The 18,052-nt window shown below is 44.9% G+C and overlaps 1 protein-coding gene across 1 annotated transcript in view; it reads right to left on the bottom strand.

Annotated features, from left to right (window-relative positions):
• CDK12 (cyclin dependent kinase 12) overlaps positions 1-17,564 on the bottom strand; it is an 80,362-nt gene extending 62,798 nt beyond the window's left edge. The window contains 4 exon segments of the mRNA XM_017869236.1: positions 6,174-6,199; positions 7,139-7,790; positions 7,793-8,022; positions 15,912-17,564. Coding sequence (XP_017724725.1) covers positions 6,174-6,199; positions 7,139-7,790; positions 7,793-8,022; positions 15,912-16,957 — 1,954 coding nt within the window. The 5' untranslated portion in view covers positions 16,958-17,564.
• Positions 17,565-18,052: the final 488 nt, after the last annotated feature.

Here is an 18,052-nt window from a genome sequence, read left to right as displayed (position 1 = left end):
TTTTTTTTTTTTTTTTTTTTGAGACATCTCACTGTTATCCAGGCTAGAGTGCAGTGGTGCGATCATGGCTCACTGTAGCTCCGACCTTCCAGGCTCCAGTAATCATCCCACCTCAGTCTCCCAAGTAGCTCAGACCACAGATGCATGCTACCATGCTCTTTTTTTTGTTTAATGGTAGAAACAGGGTCTGGCTATGTAGTCTAGACTGGTCTCAAGCACCTGGGCTCAAGTAATCCTCTTGCTTTGGCCTCCCAAAGGGCTGGGATTATAGGAATGAACCATAGCACCTGGTCTATTTCCATTTTTCTACCCTTAATAATTTATTTATATGTAGAAAACTGATAATAATAATGGCCAGGCTTGGGCGCAGTGGCTCATGCTTCTAATCCCAGCACTATGGGAGGCCAAGGCAGGTGGATCACCTGAGGTCAGGAGTTCAGGACGGGATCAGCCTGGCTGACACTGTGAAACCCTGTCTCTGCTAAAAATACAAAAAAGTTATCCGCGTGTGGTGGCATGTGCCTGCAGTCCCAGCTACTGGGGAGGCTGAGGCAGGAGAGTCGTGTGAACCCCAGAGGCAGAAGTTGCAGTAAGCTGAGATTGAGCCACTGCACTCTAGCTTGGGTGACAGTGGGAATCTATCTCCAAAAAAAAAAAAAATCATGGCCAAACTCAGCAGCTCACACATGTAATGCCAGCATTCAGGTATGCCAAGGTAGAAGGATAACATGATTGAGCAGTTTGGGACAAACCTGGGCAACAGAGCAAGACCCCGTCTCTTAAAAAAGAGCTGGAGGAGAAGGTGGCTAAAAAAAAAAAAAAAACATGTTTAAGAATAATTAGATTGGCCCAGTGCAGTGGCTCATACCTGTAATCCCAGTACTTTGGGAGGCCAAGGCAGACAGACCCTGAGGTCAGGAGTTCAAGACCAGCCTGGTCAATGCAGTGAAACCCCGTCTCTACTAAACATACAAAAATTAGCTGGGCGCAGTGGCTCATGTCTGTAATCCCAGCACTTTGGGAGGCCAAGGCAGGCGGATCACAAGGTCAAGAGTTCGAGACCAGCCTGACCACCATAGTGAAAAACTCCGTCTCTACTAAAAATACAAAAAAATTAGCTGGGCATGGTGGCATGCACCTATAGTCCCAGCTAGTTGGGAGGCTGAGGCAGGAAAATCACTTGAACCTGGGAGGCAGAGGTTGCGGTGAGCCAAGATTGCGCCACTACAATCCAGCCTGGGCAACAGAGCAAGACTGTCTCAAAAATAATAATAACAATAATAATTAGATTAGGGCCAGGCCTGTGGTTCACACCTGTAATTCCAGCACATTGGAAGCCTGAGGCAGGTGGATCATTTAAGGTCAGGAGTTCGTAACTAACATGGTGAAACCCCATCTCTAATAAAAATACACAAATTAGCCAGGCATGGTGGTGGGCGCCTGTAATCCCAGCTACTCAGGAGGCTAAGGCAAGAGAATTGCTTGAACTTGGGAGGTGGAGGTTGCAGTGAGCCAAGATCACCCCAAGGCACTCCAGGCTGGGTGACAGAGCAGAACTGCCTCACAAAAAAAAAAAAAAAAAATGGCAAGGCACAGTGGCTCACGCCTGTAATCTCTGCACTTTGTTGGGGCCAAGGCAAGCAGATCACCTGAGGTCAGGAGTTCCTGACCAGCCTGGCCAACAAGGCGAAACCCAGTCTCTACTAAAAATACAAAATTAGGTCAGTGTGGTAGCAGGTGCCTGCAATCCCAGCTACTTGGGAAGCTGAGGCAGGAGAATTGCTTGAACCCAGGAGGCGGATGCAGCTGAGATGGCACCGCTGCACTCCAGCTTGGGTGACGAGCAAAAATTCCATCTCAAAAAATAAACAAAATAATATTAAGTGGGGCACGGAGGTTCACACCTGTAATCCCAGTACTTTCGGAGGCTGAGGCGGATGGATCACGAGATCAAGAGATCGAGACCATCCAGGCGAAATATAGTGAAACCCCACCTCTACTAAAAATACAAAAATTAGGCCGGGCGCGGTGGCTCAAGCCTGTAATCCCAGCACTTTGGGAGGCCGAGACGGGCAGATCACGAGGTCAGGAGATCGAGACCATCCTGGCAAACACTGTGAAACCCTGTCTCTACTAAAAAATACAAAAAACTAGCCAAGCGAGGTGGCGGGTGCCTGTAGTCCCATCTACTGGGAGGCTGAGGCAGGAGAATGGCGTAAACCCCAGAGGCGGAGCTTGCAGTGAGCTGAGATCCGGCCACTGCACTCCAGCCTGGGCAACAGAGCGAGACTCCGTCTCAAAAAAAAAAAAAAAATACAAAAATTAGTTGGGTGTGGTGGCAAGTGCCTGTGGTCTCAGCTACTTGGGAGGCTGAGGCAGGAGAATCGCTTGAACCCTGGGAAGTTGCAGTGAGCCAAGATCTTGCCACTGAACTTCCAGCCTGGCTATGAGAGAGAATCTGTCTCAAAAAAAAAAAAAAAAATCAAGAGTTCCTTTTTGTTTCCTAAACACTTTTCTTGAATGAAAAAAAAAATTCAAGATTCTTACCCATATTAATGTTCTAGTCACTATGTAAACAAGTATTGAAATGAGGTTCCTATAGCTAAAGGGCTAGGGTCCCTTTGGATAATGCTCAACTATTTCCTTTACCAACAAAAACTATAAGAATATGACTTTTATCTTTTTATCTTTGGGTTTTATCTATCTATATTTTGGACCTCAAGTTAATTTTTTTCACATAAATTTGAGGTTCGGTTCCGGGGTGCAGTGGCTCACAGCTGTAATCACAGCACTTTGGGAGGCCGACGTGGGAGAATCATGAGGTCAGGAGTTCCAGACCAGCCTGGCCAACATGATAAAACTCCATCTCCACTAGAAATACAAAAAATTAGCTGGGCGTGGTGGCGGGCACCTGTAATCCCAGCCACTTGGATTCTATCGCTTGAACCTGAGAGGCGGAGTTTGCAGTGAGCCAAGATTGCCACTGCACTCCAGCCTGGGCAATAATGAGAGACTCCGACTCAAAAAAAAAAAAAAGAAAATTCAGGTTCTCATCTTCTCTTCTGTAATTTTCATCACGTGGCAGAATTTATTATTATTTTTTTAATTAAAATTTTCTTTTTAGAGACAAGGTCTCTTTCACAAGCTAGCATACAGCAACCCAATCACAGTTCACCACAGCCTTGAACTCCTGGGCTCAAGTGATCCTCCTGCCTCAGCCTCCCAAGTAGTTAGGGCTAAAGGTACCTGCCACCACATCCAACTAATTTTTAAATGTTTTATAGAGATGGGGTCTCACTATGTTGTTGTCCAGGCTGGTTTTGAACTCCTGGCTTTAAACAATCCTCCCACCGTGGCCTCTCAAAGTGCTGGGATTATATCCACAAAGCTCAGTCTATAAATATCTATTAATGTTAGAAAGAATACGTGGAATTTTTCTTTAAAATCACATTTTGGGTTGGGTGTGGCGGCTCACGCCTGTAATCCCAGCACTTTGGAAGGCCGAGGTGGGAGGATCATTTAAGGTCAGGAGTTTGAGACCAGCCTGGCCAACATGGTGAAACCCTGTCCCTACTAAAAATTACAAAAATTAGCCAGCCATGGTGGCACATGCCTGTAATCCCAGCTACTCAGAGGAGCTGAGGCAGGAGAATCGCTTGAACCCAGGATGCAGAGGTTGCAGTGAGCCGAGATCGCGTCATTGCACTCTAGCCTGGGCAACAGAAAGAGACTCCGTCTGAAAAAATAAATAAAAAATCAGATTTTGGCAGTCTGGTCACGCCGAAGGAAAAAAAAAAAAAAAAAGGAAACATCACACATCATATTTCTTTCTATAAATAGTGATAGAACCATTCCTTAAAATTTTTCTCCCCTTTTCCATTTACTGTATTTGCATCTTCTTTAAAGGAACAGAGGGTAAGTATGAAAAAACATACTTTCTCACCGAGGGCTGCAATGTATCATCATTCAAATCACCAATATTGGCCAGAAGTGGTGGTTCATGCCTGTAATCCCAACACTTTGGAAGCCAAGGCAATGGATCACTTGAGCCCAGGAGCTCAAGACCAACCTGGGCAACATGATGAAATCCCATCTCTATAAAAAATAAATTAGCCGGATGTGGTGGTGTGCACCTGTAATCCCAACGAGTCAGGAAGTTGAGATGGGAAGATCACCTGAGTCTGGGAGGCAGAGGTTGCAAAGAGCCCAGATTGCACCACTGAACTCCAGCCTGAGGGACAGAGCCAGAGCCTGTCTCAAAATAAAATGAAATAAAACTACAATTATTACCTTGAAAGGAACGGAGGCCTGGGAATTAGGCTAGGATGTAAGATCAGTGGCACTGAATTTTGCGCTTAAAATGAAAAGTTCGTTTCAATAAATGTAATTCACATCCCAAAGAGCATAGGATTGCAGTAGAATAAGCAAACCCTAACACAAAGACTGCCATCACATGTCACTGCTAAAGCAAGTGTGTTTGGTGGTACATGCCTAGTTAGTCCTGTCAAGATACTAAAGAAATACATATATATTGTTTTCAAACAGAATTTCGCTCTGTCGCCCAGGCTGCAGTGCAGTGGCATGACCTCAGCTCACTGCAGCCTCCACCTCCTGCGTTCAAGTGATCCTCCCACCTCAGCCTCCTGAGCAGCTGGGATTACAGGCGCCTGCTACCACGCCTGGCTAATTTTTCTTTCTTTTTTTTTTTTTTTTTTTGAGACGGACTCTCACTCTGTCACCCAGGCTGGAGTGCAGTGGCTGGATCTCAGCTCACTGCAAGCTCCACCTCCCCGGGTTCACGCCATTCTCCTGCCTCAGCCTCCCGAGTAGCTGGGACTACAGGCGCCCGCCACCTCGCCTGGCTAGTTTTTTGTATTTTTTAGTAGAGACGGGGTTTCACCGGGTTAGCCAGGATGGTCTCGATCTCCTGACCTCGTGATCCGCCTGTCTCGGCCTCCCAAAGTGCTAGGATTACAGGCTTGAGCCACCACGCCCGGCCTCTTTTTTTTTTTTTTGAGATGGAGCGTCGCTCCGTTGCCAAGGCTGGAGTGCAGTGGCACGATCTCGGCTCACTGCAACCTCACAAGCAATTCTCTGCCTCAGCCTTCCCAGTAGCTGGGACTACAGGCACCCATCACCACGCCCAGCTAATTTTTGTATTTTTAGTAGAGACGGTTTCACCATCTTGGCCAGGCTGGTCTTGAACTCCTGACCTCGTGATCCACCCGCCTCAGCCTCCCAAAATGCTGGGATTAAAGGTATGATGAGCCACCGTACCTGGCCACGCCTGGCTAATTTTGTATGTTTTAGTAGAGATGGGGTACCACCATGTTGGCCAGGCTGATCTTGAACTCCTGGGTTCAAGTGATCTTATCCACCTCAGTTTCCCAGAGTGCTGAAATTACAGGCGTGAGCCACCAAGTCCAGCCTTAAAGAAATATTTTTGTTAATGTCTTCTATAAAATTAGATTCATGCTTCGTAATCATTTCAATTCTCAATATTCAGAGAACTCATTAAAATTAAAGTTCTTCCCATCATCCCACTGTGAATTATATTCTAATTAGCAAATACTTTACATATTATTCTTTTACTTTATATGGAATAATTAAAAAAAAAAAAAGCAGCCCTTTTCAAAATAAACCAGTTTGGACCCTGGTTCAGGAGAGAAAAAACAAACTCGGCTATAAATGACATTTTGTGAGTTATTCTGAATTCCAACTGAAAACAAAACCAACAATAAAGACATTTTGGGGCTACTGGGACTATTTGGTTACATATTATTATTATTGATAGCATTTTTGTTTGGTTTGGTTTGGTTTTTTTGAGATGGAGTCTCGTTCTGTGCCCAGGCTGGAGTGCAGTGGTACGATCTCAACTCACTACAAGCTCTGCCTCCCAGGTTCACGCCATTCTTACCTCAGCCTCCCGAGTAGCTGGGACTACAGGCGTCTGCCACCACGCCCGGCTAATTTTTTATATTTTTAGTACAGGCAGGGTTTCACCATGTTCACCAAGATGGTCTTGATCTCCTAACCTCATGATCCACCCGCCTCAGCCTCCCAAAGTGCCAGGATTACAGGCATGAGCCACTGCGCATGGCAGATAGCATGTTATTTACATAACTATTGACGTTATTAAGTCAATCCTAAATTTTTCAGGGTGATGAAGATACTGTAATTACATAGAACAACGTCATTACTAGAAGAGACATGCTGAAGTACTTAGAAGTGTCATGATACCCACAGTTAAAGCAAATACGTCAATTAGCAATCTTGGCTTGCTGCAACCTCCGTATCCTGGGCTCAAGCGATTCTGCTACCTCAGCCTCTCAAGTAGCTGGGATTACAGGGGCCCACCACCACACCCAGCTAAGTTTTGTATTTTTAGCAGAGACGGGGGTTTCACCATGTTGGCCAGGCTGGTCTTGAACTCCTGACCTCAGGTGATCCACCTGCCTCAGCCTCCCAAAGTGCTGGGATTACAGGTATAAGCCACTGTACCCAGCCTATTACTTTTAATTATTCTATAGGTATTAATATTTTCAACAAAAATTTAACGGAAAAACTCGTTTTTTTCAAATTTTAATCAAAATTAGCATTATCAATAAACTTAGACTAGGCACAGTGGCTCACGCCTATAATCTCAGCACTTTAGCAGGCCAAGGCGGGAAAATCACTTCAGGTCAGGAGCTCGAGACCAGCACAGCCAACATGGCAAAACCCCGTCTCTATAAAAAATACAAAAATTAGCCAGGCATGGTGGTGCATGCCTGTAGTACCAGCTGCTGAGGAGGCTGAGGCTGAGGCGGAAGAATCGCTTGAACCCAGGAGGCAGATGCTGCAGTAAGCCGAGATGACACCACTGCACTACAGCCTGGACGACAGAGCAAAACCATGTCTCAAAATAAAAAATAAATAAATAAATAAAGTAAACTTAATGATAAAATGGGTTAACCAGGCCTCAAATTCTAATTCTCTCTTTCCGAGTAATAATGTCATAAATATAGACTTTCCCACTGAAAATATCAAAGGCATTTCCTGCTCATAAAACCATGAGGGTAGTTTTGACAAAGATTAAAACAAAAAATGCTATATGTTTAGATCAAGTGGGTTTTTTCCAGTTCACTATAGGACTTACCTATCCATGTCATCATCTCCAGGTAATAAGGGTGGGAGGGGCAGAGGAGGCAACGTTGAAGTTTTCAGGTGTGGAATAGCAGCTGTCACAGATACTTGAGTCTTCATAGAAACCTGTACAGGGGGCTGAGAATTTGCCTGAGAGGACACAGCAGATGTCTTTGAGTGAGTAGAAGAGGGCAAAGTTGAAGTACTGGAAGCAGGAACCTGACTAAATGCTGGCTGAGAAGGAGGCAGAGGTGGTTGCTGCGGAAGAGCTGGTACTGGAGGCAAAGGTGGCAAAGGGGGTGTCTGAGGTGGAGGGGTAGTAGTTGGTAGAGGGGGTGGAGGAGAAGTAATTGTAGGAAGAGGTGGAGGGGTCTCCTTTTCTGATGTTTCTGTCTCCTTTGGAGTAACAATCTCCTCCTTTAGTGCTATGGGTTTAGAGTCTCTTGTTCCCTGTGCTTTCAAATCTTTAACAAGATGCTTCTCAGAGTTCTCATCCAACTTTACTTTCCCTGTATCTAAAGAATTTTTTATCTCTGTGTTTAGATGTGTTACATTCACCAGATCAGTATCTGGAGCAGATTTTTCCAATTTTACACTTCTGGGTAACTTTTTAGACTCCAAACCTGAATCTTTAGCCTCTACTGAACTGTTCTCTTTTCTAGGCAAAATACAGGTGAACCCTTGGATTCCTTTCCATCCATTTTTGCTGCAGCAGCAGCAGCTGCTCTTTCCTTCTTTTTCCTACTGAGTTCAGCTCCCAGACTGGAATTCAGTGGAAGCCTGACAGGTGAGATACTGGAATGACGACTACGTGAACTGGATCTCTTCTTTTTACTATGAGAAGATGAATGTCTTGAATATGCAGGACTTCTACTTCTGGACTTCATGGATTTCCTACTGGAAAAATAAAAAGGCAGTTTTAAATGAATAGACTACAGTAGTATATGGAGGAAAACAGATCAACAAAACAAACTATGAAAAACTGTAACTTATCAATCTTCAAATAGATTAAGTGCCATCAAAACCAAGGAAAGTCTGAGAAACCAGCCCAATCAAGAGGCACCCCAAGGAAACAGGACTAAATGTAAGATGGTATAATGAGTAAGATCCTGGAACAAAAAATGGGCATTAGGGCCAGGAGCAGTGGCTCAAGCCTGTAATCCCAGCACTTTGGGAGGCCGAGATGGGCGGATCACAAGGTCAGGAGATTGAGATCATCCTGGCTAACACAGTGAAACCCCGTCTCTACTAAAAAATTCAAAAAATTAGCCGGGCGAGGTGGCGGGCACCTGTAGTCCCAGCTACTCAGGAGGCTGAGGCAGGAGAATGGCATAAACCTGGGAGGTGGAGCTTGCAGTGAGCTGAGATCCGGCCACTGCACTCCAGCCTCGGCGGCAGAGCAAGACTCTGTCTCAAAAAAAAAAAAAAAAAAAAAAAAAAAAAAAAAAAAAAAAAAAGAAAATGGACATTAGGTAGACTAAGTAAATCTAAATAAAGCATGGACTCCAGTTTACAATTATGTATCAATATTGGTTCATTAACTGTAACAACTGTACCACATGAATGTAAGATGTTAACAATAAGGGAAACTGGATGCAGGGATATATGAGACTTCTTTGCACTATCTTCACAACTTTTCTGTAAGTCTTAAAAAAATAAAGTTCATTTAAAAAATAGATTAAACTGGCCGGGCACGGTGGCTCACACTTGCAATCCCAACACTTTGGGAGGCCAAGGCGGGTGGATCACAAGGTCAGGAGACCAAGCCCATTCTGGCTAACACAGTGAAACCCCATCTCTATTAAAAAATACAAAAAATTAGCTGGGCATGGTGGCAGGCACCTGTAGTTCCGACTACTCAGAAGGCTGAGGCAGGAGAATGGCATGAACCTGGGAGGTGGAGCTTACAGTGAGCCCACTGCACACCAGCTGAGCGACAGAGGGAGATTCAACCTCAAAAAAAAAAAAAAAAAAAAAAAGATTAAACTAAATAATCCTACATGAAAACATATCTGAATCATATAACAATAAAATTATCGGCCGGGCGCGGTGGCTCACGCCTGTAATCCCAGCACTTTGGGAGGCCGAGATGGGCGGATCACAAGGTCAGGAGATCGAGACCATGGTGAAGCCCCGTCTCTACTAAAATTCAAAAAATTAGCCGGGCGCGGTGGCGGGCGCCTGTAGTTCCAGCTACTCAGGAGGCTGAGGCAGGAGAATGGCGTGAACCCGGGAGGCGGAGCTTGCAGTGAGCTGAGATCGCGCCACTGCACTCCAGCCTGGGCGACAGAGCAGGACTCCGTCTCAAAAAAAAAAAAAAAAAACAATAAAATTATCTACTACTTGTTCATCTGAAAAAAGATGGGTCACTAATCTTTTCCCATATTGGAAAAGAAAGAGCCATATTCACAATGATTACTTTCAGAATTCTGATTTTAATCCCTGATAAAGTGAAAACAGGATAAAGAAGTCATGCTCGGTTGGGTGCAGTGGCTCACACCTGTAATCCCAGTATTTTGGAAGGCCAAGATGGGTAGATCACCTGAGGTTGGGAGTTTGAGACCAGCCTGACCAACCATGAGAAACTCCGTCTCTACTAAAAAATACAAAATTAGCCAGGCGTGGTGGTGGGCGCCTGTAATCCCAGCTACTTGGGAGGCTGAGGCAGGAGAATTGCTTGAACCTGGGAGGCAGAATTTGTGGTGAGCCAAGACTGCGCCATTGCACTCCAGCCTGGGCAACAACAGCAAAATTCCGTCTCAAAAAAAGAAAAAAAGAAGTCACACTCCATAGTAAAATTGGGTTATATCCATCAGAAAGTTAAAAGCAATAAGCATGCTTCACCAAAACCTAAATTTGTTAACTACAGAGTTTTTTAATTGGCAGATCTCAGAAAAATATATTGTTCCTTGCAATAAGTTTATAATAAAGTTGTAAAGTTTAAAATAAAGTACTAAACAAATTCCCAACACATAAGACTTAGGATTTACAAAACAAAGTGGAGAAAATATTTTACCAAAATTTGTTAGAACTTTTCAAAACATGAGGGCTCCTGATATCTTTATTATAAAATGATTTCTAATCGACTTTTAGAAACTTCTAAAGGAAGGTATTATTACATGTTTGATTAACCTTCTTCTTAAGGAAGGCTTTGGAAATAAAATCTGGGAATCTATGGGGCAGATCATTTTAAGTTGAAACCCAAATCTCATTAATTCTTACTGCTTTTTACTAAAGCCTAACCTGCTGATGTCTCAATGTGAGATAAAACAAAAAACAAATCTGTAATCCCAGCACTTTGGGAGGCCGAGGCGGTGGATCACAAGGTCAGGAGATCAAGACCATCTTGGCCAACGTGGTGAAACCCCGTATCTACTAAAAACACAAAAATTAGCTGGGTGTGGTGGTGCATGCTTGTATTCCCAGCTACTTGGGAGGCTGAGGGAGGAGAATCGCTTAAACCCAGGAGGCAGAGGTTGCAGTGAGCCAAGGTTACAGTGAGCAGAGATCTCGCCACTGCACTCCAGCCTGGCGACAGAGCGAAAATCTGTCTCAAAACATAAATAAATAAATTAATTAAATTAAATAAAAATATTAAAAGCGCCAGGCGCTATGGCTCACGCCTGTAATCCCAACACTTTAGGAGGCTGAGGCAGGCAGATCACCTGAGTTTGGGAGTCTGAGACTAGCCTGACCAATACGGAGAAACACTGTCTCTACTAAAAATACAAAATTAGCCGGGCATGGTGGTCCATGCCTGTAATCCCAGCTACTCGGGAGGCTGAGGCAGGAGAATAGCTTGAACCTGGGAGGCAGAGGTTGTGGTGAGCTGAGATTGCGCCATTGCACTCCAGCCTGGGCAACAAGAGTGAAACTCTGTCTCAAAAAAATTAATAAAATAAAAGCATTAAAAGCATAACTGGACAAAACAAAATTTTCCCAGTAGTCTAAAACAAATTGCTTACATTCTAGATCATCAATGTCTTCCTTTATCTTTGATCAGGGAGATATGGTAAGACTGACATACAGTAACACTGACATGAACCAAAATGTTTCAAAACGACATATATGTGTAAAGGAAACAACTTGCATAATGGCAGCGATGATTTTCTTTTACCTATACTGCTTCTTGCAAGTTTGCTTCCAACAGTTAGTTAAAATACAAAATTATTATTGGAAGCTGTGTGCGGTGGCTCATGCCTATAACCCCAGCACTTTGGGAGGCCAAGGCGGGTGGATCGCCCTTAAATCAAGAGTTTGAGACCAGCCTGACCAATATGGTGAAACCCCATCTCTACTAATACAAAAAAATTAGCCAGGCATGGTGGTGTGTGCCTGTAATCCCAGCTGCTCGGGAGGCTGAGGCAGAAGAACTGCTTGAACCCAGGAGGCGGAGGTTGCAGTGAGCCAAGATCACGCCACTGCACTCCAGCCCGATGGACAGAGACACACACTGCCTCAAAAAATAAAAATATAAATATAAATATTGTTGGAATCAACAGAACTAAAAAACAACACAAACATGAACATACGAGTATAAAATACTGAAAGGTACTGATATTTACCAAATATCCACTTACCCTTAAAACTAATATTCCTTCGGTACATATTTGGCTGAATCAAGAGGTTTTCTCTGCTTGAAATGTATCTAAGTAACATCTCTATCCCAGGGAAAACATGTAAAACCCAAAACACTAATGCTAGCTAGCTACCAAGTACTATTGTTTTAGTCAGCATGACCAAATCTTCCTAAGGAAGTCTGTTACAAACACTTCAATTTCTCACAGAAGCCTACTGTTAATAGATTTGGATGGCCATATACTTGCAGTATTTTTAGTGATACAAATGCTACATTTAAGTTCCAGGTTCACTCTTCTAGAAAAAAGCGGAGAAGTAGATACAAATAGGTAAACACAGTCAGCAATAAACAATGTGTCTTCAAGAAATGTCTTCAAAAACAAAAGTATTTCCCCCCCACTCCCGGAATTAAGCTAGGTTCCACTCAACTATTAATCATTGCTAAACTGGCAAATGCAAAGACACTGCCTTTCTGCCAAAGCATCTTCAGTCTTTTAAAATGAGGTTGTCTGGCTGGGTGCAGTGGCTCATGCCTGTAATCCTAGCACTTTGGGAGGCCGAGGCAGGCAGATCCCGAGGTCAAGAGATCAAGACCATCCTGGCCAACATGGTGAAACCCTGTCTGGACTAAAAATACAAAAATTAGCAAGGCATGGTGGCACGCACCTGTAGTCCCAGCTACTTGGGAGGCTGAGGTAGGAGAATCGCTTGAACTTGGGAGGCGGAAGTTGCAGTGAGCCGAGATCGCGCCCTGCACTCCAGCCTGGCCACAGAGTAAGACTCCGTTTCAAAAAAATAAAATAAAATAAAATAAAATAAAATAAAATAAAATAAAATAAAATGTTGCTTATTTCATTTTGACTGTCTCCCAAGGAAGAAAACACAGAGAATATCGAAGAAGGGATCTGTATGTTCCTCTATTTTGACTCTACAATATTTTTGTACTGTTTAGAATTTCAACCAATGAAGAAAAACATATAATGCACACATACAAACATACAATGCTCTCTATAAGCCAACTAAAAGCGTTTATGTGTCTCTGGGAATATTATATAATGATTTATTTGCATGCTACGCTACCATATTGTGTCTCCAATTTTCTCTAAACTTATTTTTACCATTACTGACTAGTTTAAATTATGTGAGTAGATTCCTCAGATTTTTTTTTTTATTTTTATTTTAGATGGAGTTTTCCTCTTGTTGCCCAGGCTGGAGTGTAATTATTGCAATCGCAGCTCACCACAACCTCTGCCTCCTGGGTTCAAGCAATTCTCCCGCGTCAGCCTCCCAAGTAGCTGGGATTACAGGCATGCACCACCATGCCTGGTTAATTTTGTATTTTTAGTAGAGACAGGGTTTCTCCATATTGGTCAGGCTGGTCTTGAACTCCCGACCTCAGGTGATCCGCCCGCCTCAGCCTCCCAATGTAGTGGGATTACAGGCGTGGCTTTTTTTTTTTGAGAAGCAGTCTTACTCTGTCGCCCAGGCTGGAGTGCAGTGGCATGACCTTGGCTCACTACAACCTCCACCTCCTGGGTTCAAGCGATTCTCCTGCCTCAGCCACCTGAGTAGCTGGGATTATAGTCACATGCTACCATGCCCAGCTAATTTTTGTATTTTTAGTAGAGACAGGGTTTCACCATGTTGGCCAGGCTGGTCTCAAACTCCTGACCTCAGGTGATCTGCCCGCCTTGGCCTCCCAAAGTGCTTGGGATTACAGGCATGAGCCACCACGCCCAGCCTCCTCTACTCTCTTAAGAGAAAATGACATATGCTGTTTTCTCTAAGAATCCAAAAAGAACCACTAGAAAGATGCACTTCTTACTGAAACTCCTTTTAGTGTTTTAGTCTTAGCACACTCTTCTGTATTCCCATACCCCACAACAGTTAACAATTTTTACAGCCTTAATGAACTACTCTATCAAGAAACAAATATTCTGAGAATACTTTTTAGACTTCCTTAAAAAGCTAAACAGCGTGGCCGGGCGCAGTGGCTTACGTCTGTAATCCCAGCACTTTGGGAGGCTGAGGCGGGCGGATCACCTGAGGTCAGGAGTTCGAACCAACCTGGCCAACATGGTGAAACCCTGTCTCTACTAAAAAATACAAAAATTACCCAGATGTGATGGTGGGCGCTTGTAATCCCAGCTACTCTCAGGAGGCTGAGGCAGGAGAACAGCTTGATCCAGAGAGGTGGAGGTTGCAGTGAACTGAGATTGCGCCACTGAACTCCAGCCTAGGCGACAGAACAAGACTCTGTCTCAAAAAGAAAAAAAAAAACAAAAAACAAACAAACAAAAAAACTAAGCAGCTTTACAAATGCTACACTTAAGACTTAGGCATTTTACTGTATATAAATTTTACTCCTCACCCCTCCAAAAAAAATGGTAATCCAGCTAATGGTAAACATGTTGAAGTCTTTAGAATGAAATATACTGATGTCTGCAACTTACTTTGAGATAAATGAAAACAAAAGATAGATTAATGGATAAGCAGATTACAAAATACATAGCTTTTTTTTCTGAGACAGTCTTACTGTCTGTGTTACCTAGACTGGAGTGCAACGGCACGATCTCAGCTCACTGCAACCTCTGCCTCCCGGGTTCAACCGATTCTCCTGCCTCAGCCTTCCGAGTAGCTGGGACTACAGGTGCACGCCACCACACCCAACTAATTTTTTATATATTTAGTGGAGACAGGGTTTCACCTGACCAGGATCAGGCTGGTCTCAAACTCCCTATCTCATGATCCGCCCGCCTCGGCCTCCCAAAGTGCTGGGATTACGGGTGTGAGCCACTCCTCCCAGCTCAATTTTTTTTTTGAGACAAGGTCTCACTCTGATACTCAGTCTGAAGTGCAGTGGTGTGATCACAGCTCACTGCAGCCTTGATTTCCTAGGCTCAAGCAATCCTCCCACCTCAGCCTCCCAGGCATTGGGGACCATAGATGTGCACCATCGCGGCCAGCTAATTTTTTTTTTTTTTTTTTTTTCTGTAGAGAAGGGGGCCTCACTATGCTGGATACAGCAAATATTTATTGTAGAAACTAGGTGTTAGATATATGGGTGTTCACTACAGTTCTTTCAACCTTTCTGTGCTTGAAAATTTTTTATAATAAAATGGAGGAGGAAACATTAAGAATTCCAGCCCTTGATAGCTAGGAACACTCTGCAGCTTGATGTACTCACATCATTTATGAATAATTGTAACTTTAAATCAGTAAAAATTACACTGAAATACAAAAGCCATGTATGAGCCAGGCGTAGTGGCTCATGCCTGTAATCCCAGCACTTTTGGAGGCAGGAGGATTGCTTGAGCTCAGAAGTTCAAGACCAGCCCCATTTTACACCTGAAGCAACTCAGGCACGGAGAAATTAACTCATTTGCTAAAGGTCACAAAGCAACACTAGGATTCCACAAAGTTCTACCTAAAGCCCACGTTCTGTTTTCGTGAACAGAGGTGAGGCCACAAAGGAGTCAAAATATGAGGAAGACATTATTACCATGTGTTTTAGAGAAAGATTTTGAAAATTGTCAGCGGTCACAAGGTAGGTCAGTGATGATGCTGTAAAGGAAACCAAATTGTCCTTGGAACCAATTTCTGCTAGGTTATACCATCAAAAGGGTAACAGATTAATCAGTTGAATTTCCACTAAAACATCAGTTAGAAGACAGGAATCTTTTGTAAATTATTAAAACAGTGCCAAGTAGGAAATGAAGAAATGTACAGATTTGGGGACTCAGTGGACAACACAAATAGGATAACCTAGGCAAGTAACTTTAATACAAACGAAACATTGTAATTTCTTAAGTCTTCAACCAGGTCCCATAGAGTCTAAAGCACTAATACCAATGTGATTTTTAAAAATTTTAAACTAAGCAACAGAAACAGCTAGACATGCTCTGGGAACTAGTATCAACTCCATCCACTCACTAAGCAGAAACCTTTGACACTTCTCACTTAGAAGCTTACAACTGAAGACCCCACCACTGGAAGTACCTACCTTTAGTGGTTTGAGGCCTATGTACTCTTCATTTTCGAATTCTGGGTTAAGGGGAGACAGACTCACACACTGGAACGACTAGCCAACAGCAAACTGTTCTAATCAATGATGAACACTGCGGGCTTCCACACAATGTTAACACGCTGAATGCCAATTCCTCGCAACCCACCCTAAATGAGGAAGGACTGTTAGACAAATAGCTCACCTGGGGAGTGGACTCCGACTCAGAGACCGCTTGCTCAGGAAAGGGCTGCTGGACCGCCTTCGACCATAGGGACTGGGTGATCGCCCGCTGTAAGAGCCGCTCCTTTCGTAGCTGGACGACCGTCTCCTGCTATAGGGACTGACAGACCTCTGTCGCCTACTGTAGGGGCTCGGTGACCGGGTGCTTGACTGGTAGGCCGAAGGCTCTTTGTAAGGTGGGCTGATCGACTGCCTTCTCGAGGTACTTCCAGGACTTTTCTTGTAGGAGTCATAATTGCTCGAGGTATGAGATCTTGGGGGACTAAGGTCATAATCTTGGCCATAAGAAGCTCCCGAGGGGCTATCATCTTGTTTGGAGCTGTCAGACCACTTCCTGTGGGGGCTCCTGGATCTCCGTTTGGGGCTGTCCACTGTTTTGTAACTTTTGGGTGTTTCCCTTTTTCGATGACTTTTACTCCGGTCTTTGTGCCCAGACTTCAGCTCTCGTTCTTTCCTGGTCTTCTCCTTGTGGAGCTTGGATGACCTGGATTCCTTGCTGCTGCTTTTGGCTACCTGCGCCTTCCCATAGTCATCAGTCTCCTCATTCGAACGCTTTGAACTTCCCGATATCCGGTCCTTCATCGATCCCGACTTGCTGGAGACTTCCTGGCTTTTTTCTTTTTCGGTCTGTTTAGCTTTTAGTAAGTCCCGGGAACGCCTGTGCTGGTGGTGACGATGTTTGTGCAGGCGGTCGCTCCGATCTGATCCACGACGTTCGTCGTTCTCCCTTCTGTCTAGTTTGAAGGCCATGTCATCGGAGAAGGTGTCGGAATCAGAGCTGATATCATCATACTCCACCAAAGGTTTGATAACCGTGCCCAGGGATGCTGCTTCGGGGGTCACCAACCCCATGTCTTTGGAGTGTTTGGACTTATGCCGCTTGTGCTTCGACACCAAGCGGTGACGCTCTCTGCTGTTAGAGCTGCCGCCTCCCGATGACGGCTGCAAAGTTCCAGAAGCTCCTCCACTCCCGTCCTTCTTGCCCCCATGTCTCTCTGAATTGGGCATTCCCTTTCCCCTGACCTGAAGAAGGGAAAAAAGTTCCCCAGCACTCCAAAAAGCAACCCCCACCCACCCCCCCAACCCCAATTCCACGCCCACCAAAGCGCCCCAGAAAGGGGGTGTGGAGGGCAGGGACCGTAGCCCAGGCTCCTCCTCCCTCCCGACTCCTCAGCACCCTCCTACATGAGGTGGGGGGTGAAGGAGCGAGGGAAGAAATGAGAGTTCCTCGGCAGTGGAGTTGCGAGACAACGGGGAGCTGCTCAAGTCTGTTTCCTTTTCTTCCCCCCGCCGAGCCAGTCCTCAGGCCCGGGCGCCAGGGAGGTCGAGGAAGTGAGAAGCCGATGGCCTGGGGCTGTGGGGCCGACTCCGGCTCTGGGGCCCTGCGAGGACTACGCGGGCCCTTCCCCTACCCGGTAGCCCGGCTCAGGGCGGCTTCCTGTCGCCGGGATCCCGCGGCCTAGGTGCCTCACGCCCCCTTTGTCCCTCGCTCCTGAGAGAGCCCCTTTTCTTGCCTCCGTTTCACCTCCACACCACACACACACTCTCCCTCACACAGACTCAGTCACACACTAGATTAAACCGAAACGGCACTCGGAGGAGGGGGGAGGGGCAATCCCACAAATCGTCGCGAAAGTCCAGTAGCCTCTCGCGATGTTTCATGCTTCGCTTTCACCTCATTCCGCTGCTTCATCAAACAACGCGAGATCAGGTCCCAAACTAGAAACGCGTTTCACCTGACTCTCGCGATGAGCTCCCTCTCCCTATTTGAACAAAGCTTTATTGAAACGGAACAAACCGAGTTTTTTTTTTTAACCAAAACTTTATCGATAACTGATTAAACAAACACTCCCAAGCTCCGTGACAAACTAATTTTAACTTCCTTTTTAACAAAACTTTTAACTACCAGGATAACTTTGTTTTTTGTTTTCGTTTGAGACGGAGTCTCGTTCTGTCGCCCAGCCTGGAGTGTTAGTGGCGCGATCTCGGCTCACTGCAACCTCCACCTCCCAGGTTCAAGCGATTCTCCTGCCTCAGCCTCCCGAGTACCTGGGATTACAGGAGCCTGCCACCATGCCCGGCTAACTTTTGTGTTTTTAGAAG

Source organism: Rhinopithecus bieti, unplaced genomic scaffold, assembly GCF_001698545.2.
Source record: "Rhinopithecus bieti isolate Rb0 unplaced genomic scaffold, ASM169854v2 scaffold_5019, whole genome shotgun sequence".
In the NCBI taxonomy this organism is placed as follows: Eukaryota; Metazoa; Chordata; class Mammalia; order Primates; family Cercopithecidae; genus Rhinopithecus; species Rhinopithecus bieti.
The sequence above is the reverse complement of the archived record's forward strand: the minus strand, read 5'-3'. Positions and strand labels throughout refer to the sequence as shown.